The 9,219-nt window shown below is 40.0% G+C and overlaps 1 protein-coding gene across 2 annotated transcripts in view; it reads right to left on the bottom strand.

Moving 5' to 3' along the window:
- Window positions 1-3,548: 3,548 nt before the first annotated feature.
- The window catches only part of hlcs (holocarboxylase synthetase (biotin-(proprionyl-CoA-carboxylase (ATP-hydrolysing)) ligase)), a 47,566-nt gene continuing 41,895 nt past the window's right edge, over window positions 3,549-9,219 (bottom strand). For both annotated transcript variants that reach the window (XM_042499079.1, XM_042499080.1), the window contains 5 exons: window positions 8,171-8,238; window positions 7,812-7,972; window positions 6,565-6,679; window positions 6,199-6,412; window positions 3,549-4,972 (listed from right to left, as the gene is read on the bottom strand). In XM_042499079.1, the coding sequence (XP_042355013.1) occupies window positions 4,801-4,972; window positions 6,199-6,412; window positions 6,565-6,679; window positions 7,812-7,972; window positions 8,171-8,238 (730 nt within the window). In that variant the 3' untranslated portion in view covers window positions 3,549-4,800. The remainder of the gene's footprint in view (window positions 4,973-6,198; window positions 6,413-6,564; window positions 6,680-7,811; window positions 7,973-8,170; window positions 8,239-9,219) is intronic.

Raw genomic sequence — 9,219 nt, 5'->3', positions numbered from 1 at the left:
GCAGAGCGAGAGCCAGCCCCAGGATGACAACACTAACATAGCTCCACCTGCCCTCCCTGTGGATTCTCCTTCATCACCACCTCCACCTCCACCCCAGCCCTGGACCTCATCATCACCCCGACCCCTGCCTCGGACCCCATCACCACCCCCACCCCAGCCCCGGATATCCCCACCAGTATCCTCACTCTCCTCTGATTCCCTGACATCCTTTCCCTCCCCTGTCTCACCTCTCAGGTTCACAAGCCAGATGGAGGACTTGGTAAAGTCTGGGATTAAAATGATCCCACTCACCCCCAGTATGGCCAGATCTCAGGCACTACCATCACCTATACAACATCCACAATGGGCCACCTCGGCCACCTCGGCCTGCATCCAGACTCCTGGCTTCTAAGGCCTTAGGCAGCACAAGGTCATCTGCTATCACTGTGTGCAGCCTCTAGGACACCCTGGGCCTCTGCTGTTCCAGAACTGTTCCTCATTATCTGTCCTTTAGCAATCTGAGGCCCGGGGAGAGAGTATAAATCCCTAATACAATCGCTCCAGTCTCAAGGTAAAGAATAGATAAGAGGGTGACAGTAAGATCTTCCAATCCTAAAAATATGATTCAAATTCTCAGGCCCTGCTCCAACAAACTTGAAACTAGCTGTACTAATATCAGATCCTTGGGTAATAAGTCACTTTTAATCAATTATTTTATAACCTTATAAGCTTGATTTTATGTTTTTAACTGAGAGATTTGGTTGGACAACAAAAATGGAAATGCTGCTCTTATTGAATCCACCCCACCAAGTTTTAGATTTGAGTTTAAAGCACAGCAGAACAAAAAAGGAGGTGGTGTCTGTGCCCTTTTCAGGGACATATTTCTTTATAAGAAGCTGTAATTTGGTGAGTTTTTATCTTTTGTATATATGTCATTTAAAATGGAAGTGAAATTCTCTCCATGTATCTTATATACAGTTATTTACAGGCCACCAAAATACTCTCCAAATTTCTTGATGATTTTACTGAGATGCTTTCAATTTTTTGCACAGAATTTGACTGTGTCGTCATCACGGGTGATTTTAATATACACGTGGATAATGTCAGTGAGAAAAATGCCATACATCTTTCTGCAATACTTAACATTTGATCTTTGTCAACATGTGAGAGAGCCGACCCACAATAGAAGACACACTCTAGATCTAGTCATCACTAAAGGTGGTAATACAGTATTTCAAATATCAAGGTTCAAGGCATCAGACTTACAATTAACTCTTCAATGCCAAAGAATAATGTGCCGTCACTGCAGGCTTCCCAATGTAACTAAGTATGGGACAATTTAAAGGCCATCAGTGACAAATCACTGGAAGAAATTATCTCCCGTCTCAGTTCCTCCACCTGCTGCCTTGATGTTTTACCCACTACCTTCCTTAAAACTGTGTTTTGAGTAGTCTGATAAACAACTCACTCTCACAGTTATTCTGTCTCTCCAATCAGGCACTTTTCCAAATGCTTTGAAAACTGCCGTCATTATGCCTCTCCCAAAGAACAGCAGCCTGGATGCCGCTGTACTGAACAACTATCGGCCGATTTCAAACTTATCGTTTTTCAGTAAAGTTACTGAAGAAGTTGTCCACCAGCAACTCAGCAACTTTTTAAAACTAAACAATTGCTATGATAACTTTCAGTCAAGTCAAATGACATCCACCTTAACATCGATTCCAGCAAAGTCTCTATTTTAGTGCTACTGGATCTAAGTGCTGCCTTTGACACAGTGGACCACACATTTTATTAGAAAGACTAGAAAACTGGGTCAGACTCTCTGGCACTGTCCTTCAATGGTTCAAGTCATATCTTCATGACAGGAAGTACTTTGTCTCAATTGGAGACAGTCACAACAAAAGAATGTGACATGTGGGGTCCCACGGGGGTCCATTTTGGGACCCCTCTTGTTTAATCTCTATATGCTTCCATTAGGCCAAATTATGCAAAACAACAAAGTAGCCTATCACAATTATGCAGATGACACACAGATATACATATCACTTTCACCAGGTGATTATGAACCTGTAGAACGTCTGTGTCACTGTATTGAGCAAATCAATGATTGGATGAATCAAAATTTTCTCCAACTCAATAGAGATAAGACCGATATTGTCTTTGGGCCATGTAAAGAAAGGCAGAGTGTCTGCTCTCACCTTGAATCCCTCTCTCTCATAACTCAGAGTCAAGCAAAAAACCCCGAGGTTATCCTGGACTCTGATTTAAATTTCCACAGTCACATCAAATCAGTAACTTCATCTGCCTATTATCATTTAAAAAACATTGCCAGAGTCAGAGGAATAATGTCACAGCAAGACCTTGAAAGCCTCACCCACACCTTTATTTCTAGTAGGTTAGATTACTGCAATGGTCTGTTTGTAGGCCTTCCAAAACAAGCTGTTCAGCAACTTCAGCTTGACAAAAACTAGGACTACATGACCACATTACTCCAGTCCTAAAATCCTTACACTGGCTACCTGTCACTCAGAGAACTGATTTTAAAATCTTACTGCTTGCTTGTCTACAAATCAACCTGTGGCTCAGCGCCAAAATATATCTCTGACATGCTTGTGACTTATGAACCCTCAAGGACCCTCAGAACATCAGGGGCCAGCCTACTGAGCGTCCCAAGAATCAGAACTAAACATGGTGAAGCAGCATTTTGTTATCATGCAGCACAAACCTGGAATAAACTCCCAGATAAGGGTTTGACAAGCCCAGACTCTGATCACTTTTAAGGCAAAGCTAAAAACATTCATTTTTCACACTGCCTACTCCAGCTGCTGACTACCAACTTATTATTAAACTTGATTTTAAATCATTTTAAATGATCTTTTTATCTTTGCACCTCTTGTCTGCACTTTTTTTTCTTTTTTATCATTTTATAATTCATTTTACCTTGTATATCTTATCTCTTTCTCTTTATTGTAAATCTGTATCTTTTATTATGTTTTTATATTTTATTACTGTGTAAAGCACTTTGAATCGCCCTGTGTACGAAATGTGCTATACAAATAATGCTGCCTTTCCTTGCCTTCATCGGAACGTTTGTGCTTCGGTGGGGATGTCGTATGCTGTAAAGTCATCTGAGCCAATTTATGATTTGGGTTTTTTTTTTTTTTAATTGAATTGACTTGACATTATTTATCAAACTTAGGCTGGACATTAAAGCTTTTTTGTTTTCACAATATATGTCAAGTCATTCAAAGTTTCCACTTAACTCATAGCATAACAATATAAAATGTAATAACTTGTCACATTATGTGCCAAACAGTTATTATATTATTTCCTCAATATTTTATTACATGACAGGCATATTATTACATCAGCTGATTACAAACAATAGTTTTTTTTAACGCTATGAACTCTTTTTACATTATATGCAGTTATTACAGTATGAATTCTAAAAGTTCCTTTTTCATTTAGACACTCAAATTTCACAACAGACAAGACATGTTCTTATCTTCACTCTCCACAGGACACATTCAGGTGATTGTAAAGATTAGAAAACACCAGGAAGACAGACATGTGTACAATGATATGTTTAATATGGCAGTTTATAAAGTGCTGTGTTCAGTTTCAGGTGGAAGTGTTAACTGCAACTTTACTAACAGCAAACTGAATATTCAGATTGATTCTGTTCTTGATGAGTGAAGTGATTGCAGGAGGGAGGGAGGAGAGAGAGAGAGAGAGAGAGAGAGAGAGAGAGAGAGAGAGAGAGAGAGAGAGAGACTATTGAGTATTATTGTCATTCATGTGATCAATTGTTAATTTCATTCACTGCCTTAAACTGTAACTGTGCTTTGGCAACACATGTTCAGTGCCTTGCCTATAAATATACACACACATATTTTCAATTCAAATATATGGTAATAATACAAGTATTTTTTTCTGGACATATTTACCTAGATTTTTTTAAATTTCTCTCCTTTTTTAAACTAATTTTGAGGTCATTTTCTTTCACCTTTTACCAGTTTCTTGCAGTTTGTGAGACATTTTTGCTAAGGTAGAATTCCACATTAAATTTGCTGTTAAAATCTAAAAGCTACCATTTTTTATTATCATATTAGTTTTAGTAACACTTCATTTAATTGAATTAGGGGATATTCAAACACATCACTGCTGAGTCCTGATCTTTCCATTCTTCCATCCAGTTACTGCTACGTCTGGACTTGTTTTTGCTTGTCAGGATTTTGTGCCTCTGTGAGCAGGTCATCAAACTGGTTAGTTTAAAGAGATGAACAACATGTTTCTGTGAAAATCTTTATTTTGTGTAAATTAGCGAGAGCAAAGCTGCAGTGATGGCTTTTGTTGTTGATCAGTGACATAAGGTGAGCTGTTCAGATGAGGGGGACAAAATTTATTGCTGCTGATAAACAAGTACAAGCTAGGTAGTAGCAAGGTAATGATTTGAACTGGCGGTCCCAAATCAGCAGGTCATAATGGACCTGGTGTGTGTGCTTGTGACTGGTCTCTGATGCTGATCTCACTGTGTGAAGCTGCCTGCCTTTAAACATAGTTACTATCACTCTATGTCTTCAACAAATCACCCTAACTGCTTCAAATATAAGTCAGGTTAACAGAAGGAGAATAGTCCAAATGTTAACCAGGAACAGAGTTTGTTATCAAGTGATCATTTAGAAAACCTCAACATGTTTATATGTATATATAGGTACATAAAGTTCTCTGCCAAACTAAATGACTGAGTAATTGGTTCCATCAGGGTCAGGGCTTTGGGGTTTGGGGTTAGAATGATTCTGGATTTTGCTGATTTTGGTCCTAATGCTGCTTGATGACCACCAGATTTTTTAGCATGTCAAAGGAGTTCCCATCAGGCTCCACTGAGACCACGCCCTGCTCCTTGTTGTACACTTGGAGGAAGCCATTTTGGTCCAGACCCACCACCTCCGCCTCAAGTCCGTCCTCACTCCAGAGACGCACCCGGGTCCCGCTGTGGTCAGAGCACAGAGAAACACTGTCACAGTTCTGCTTCATGGTGTCATCAAGGTGTTCAGGACATTTTACTCAAGTCTGCAGCTCAAAGTGTTGTCAGCTGCTCAGCTTAGCTCAGGAGTGAGAGCCGTACATACTGACGCTGTGGCTGTGTAGTTAAAACTAAAGTTACCATCCTCATGGTTGTATTCCTATACCAACCAGTTTATGTGCACTTTCAGTTTACATCAATGTTTGTGAAAACATGGAGACTTCACATATATCTTCCCCAGCAGCACAGAAAACCTCTACAATCAGCACAGTTTACAGATCTGTGTCACCAATTCAGTATCTGACCAAATGTCTCCCCTTCTGCTCCTGAGATATGACGCTGAGCAATGACCAGAAAACTGTTTAATGCAGAACATTATGATGTCACAGTGACGTTGACCTATGACCTTTTGAATATTAAATGTCATTACTTCTTCATTTCATCTTAGACATTTTTGTGAAATTATGTCTTAATTAGTGTATGAATTCTTTAGTTATGGTCAAAAACATGTTTTGTGAGGTCAACACAAAACAGGCCAAATTCTGATCAGTTCATTGTTGAGTCATAGAGAATCTTTGGGCTAAATTTGAAGCAATTCCTTCAAGGCCTCTTGCAATATTGCGTTCACTAGAATGGGACAGATGGAAAGACAACATAAAAAACATGACACCTCCAGCCAGAGGCTGCTGGCACAGAAAAAAAATGTCCTTTCCCAAACATTTTTCTTTGACCTCAGTCAAAAGCATCATGAGGTCAAGCAGATGTAAAGGACAATTGATAAAGAACCACGGTGCTCAGAGAATCCAGCAGCACTACACTAGGCTATGTAATGATGCAATGGTGGACATTATTGTCGAGAGTCTGCTGTGATGAAACTACCATGGTCTGAAGATGGACCACTAAAAGCACATCTGTTTTTAAAAGTACAAACTAGACAAGTGTAGAAATTGGATTATGAAAAAAAGAAAAAAAATCACAAAATATACACTTTGGCACCACCTTGACTAGTATTTGACCGCACTTTTTAAATCTACCTCAAAACAGAAATATCGGATATGGCACCATGCACAATTCATGTTTCAACTTGTGAAACTAAAAACAGTCATACATACAATTTTGAAATGATTATTTTTATGAAACAAAGTATAAATCCAGAAATAAAAACTGAATACAAAGCCCAGTGCAGTGCTCACCTGTGAAGCCATCTCTTGTAGTAGGTTGGCAGGACGGCGTCGGGGCCCCCTTGCTGGAAGCTGCAGATGAGGACCTCCAGGCAGCTGACGGTGCGAGCGATGAGCTGGGCACAGCTGAGCGGCTGCAGGCTGCAGTTATGCTGCACGTTGTACTGCTGGATCAGGTCATTAATGCACACTGTCGGGTTGCTGTTTGTCACATTGATTCCACAGCCTGCAGGCACATAATGTCCAGACAGAACACTGTTACTCTGCAAACAACTAAACACTGAATTATTACTATTGGTGGCTAATTATTTGTCCCACCACTTATTATTATAGATGCAGCAGGGTCCATGTGAAATAACTGACTGAGGAGTTTGTTACCTATAAGCAGGTGAAAAGTTGATCCCATGACAGTGGATGTCACCAGGACTCCCCCGAGCTTCATCATGTTACTGTAGTAGATGTCATTGGGCCACTTCACCCTCAGGTCTATGTCCTGATCAAAGTTTAAATATGTTCAAACATCAGCAATCATTCACTTAAAACTTCTCCATTTAATATCTCCATTTATATTGTACTCAACTGTTATTGCCACATGTATAAACAACATTTGCGTAACATTACATACAATCATAAATTACAGTTATTCCCTTAATTACTTTTGAAGCCATCTCCATTTTTGCTTTAACTTCTGTTCTATGACAAGTTTTGTATACATTAGTTAAGTCTAACTGCAAAATGAAAGGGATATTTGCAGTTTAATTCACTGGGCCGATTGTCAGCAACTTTTAAGGTGGAAAGTTTACTGGAAATGTTACTGAATGCATGAGATGATAATGTAAATCTGTCTAAATTTCAACATGACAACTCTGACCGCTCTATCTTTTTTTTGTGTGTCTCTTGTATGACAAACTCTTTAAGTAATGAGTAGATCTTCAAGCGTTATTAAAAATATATATTAATTACGACCTGATTATGTAAACTGCATTATTCTGATTCTCACACAGAGAAAAAACTTGCCAGAGCATCATTCGTGTGCTCTCCAGCAGCACTAAACCCCTGCTCTTACCTGAAAATGAGTTAATGCACACCCTCATTCTTTTGAAATATCTCATCAAGAGATTTTCACTGGGGCATCAGTGGTTCAGTGGATGGAGCAGGCGCCCCATGTACAGAGGCTTAATCCTCGCCACAGCTGTCACAGGTTCAACTCCAACCTTGGCCCTTTGCTGCATGCCCCCCCCCCCCCCCTCCCCTTTTCACACTTCGTCTCTGTCCTATCCAATAAAGGCCAAAAAAGCCCCAAAAATATCTAAAGAAAAAAAAGAGAGATTCTCACTCCAGCCTGCTCTTTTTGGTTTTGAAAATCACCTTGCAGCTCCGTTCTGTGGACAATAAACAAGGTGCAGACAGCAAGTGCTGTTGGACGGAGCAGTAAGTGACAATAACTCCACGCACATGTAAGAGTACTGTCTGCGGTAAAAACGCTAATCAAATCTAGGGTCCAAGTACATCTTCGTAGACGTAACTTTTGGTTCTAAAGGTATTATACCAAAAACCTTTGATGGAAACGCAGCTTATGTCAGTGTTGAGGAGGCTGGTACAGGAGGAGGTGTGTAGGCTGATACCTGGTATCCAGGAAGAGTGCGAACAGCTTCCACCACAGCCAGAGCAGCCAGATGTTGCAGGAAGGGAATCCTCTGTCCGAGCCTGGAGCTCAGCTCAACCTGGACCATCAGAGTGAACATGGCACAACCCAGAGGGCTTAGCCAGGCATTCCTGCCTCGCCCTGTATCAGCACCAAACGCAGAAAACACACAAGGGGAAGTGAAGTGGTAGCATCCCCTATGACATACTTCTGACAAATAAGATGAATAACACTAAAACCAAAAAAACAATGTACCTGAAATTTTGCTACTTTTGCTGTGTTCATATATTTGTTTGTGTATGTTGTGTGTGCAGGTTGACAGTGTGCTGGAGCACTGACCTCTGCCCTGGTTCTGCCTGGACGCTACCACTATTAAACCCACATCCTTTGGTAAGTGCAGAGTCAGCCTGAGGGGAGACAAGAATGATGAACACAGAAAAGTTTAAATTTTCTTCAAAGTGCCTTATAGGGAGACCTAGTTGAGCCTTACCCCTACTGTTACTCTCAAAATTTTAAATATTTAAATATGGCCAAGAGTGGCAATTCTGGGGTTCAAGCCAGCATGGACCCTTGTGTAGTTGAAAGGTGCTAAGTGTAAGAAGCTCTTATAGTTTAGGACACCTCCATTCAAGATAACTAGTAGGTTTTTATAATGATGCATCAAAAGCTCACTAAAGAAGTACGTCACAGCTGCAGGGATAGCCCTTTAAAAAAAGTAGGCTCTGCAGCAAAAAGACACAAATACTTTTGAAATCGGTGCTACATGACCAGAGAAAACAGAGAAAAAAGACACTTTTGCTCCAGAAGTAGAAAACTGACAACTACCAGAATGAACTGCGCCACGCCAGATCAATAAACGCTCCCACCAGTGATTTAATGCAATCACATACATGTGAAACCATGGCGGCTGGCTGGCAAGAAACGATCTTGTACTAAACAGTAAGCTAAAACATGTTTATGACATAATGATTTATAAGTGGCACATGTCTTATGGATGCTCCTGACTAGTAATAAACTAGAGGTTTAGGTTACTAGAGGAAATACCTATACTCTTCTATAAACACATCAACCATCCAGTCCATGCAGTATCGTAAGCTATCATTGTATGTGTTAAGTAAAGTGAGGTAAGTATTGATGCATTTATAATCATGCATGCTGCAGTCTAATTGGTGGATTAGATCTAGAATTGGTGTGAAGTAAAGTGTGATCATTTTTATGCAATCACAGAAATCTATGCTGCATTATAAGTGATTAATGCCAACCACACACTAGAATAGAAAAGACTTTAAAAGACTTAACTCTTTCACATCTAAAAACAATGTTTTTAGCCACAGAAGCAAATTTTGCAAAGAGGAAAAACTGAGAAACTTTCAGGGTCACTATTTTAG

The sequence above is a fragment of the Plectropomus leopardus genome, chromosome 13 (assembly GCF_008729295.1).
Source record: "Plectropomus leopardus isolate mb chromosome 13, YSFRI_Pleo_2.0, whole genome shotgun sequence".
Taxonomy (NCBI): Eukaryota; Metazoa; Chordata; class Actinopteri; order Perciformes; family Serranidae; genus Plectropomus; species Plectropomus leopardus.
Note: the sequence above shows the minus strand (reverse complement) of the source record. Positions and strands in the feature narration are given on the sequence as shown.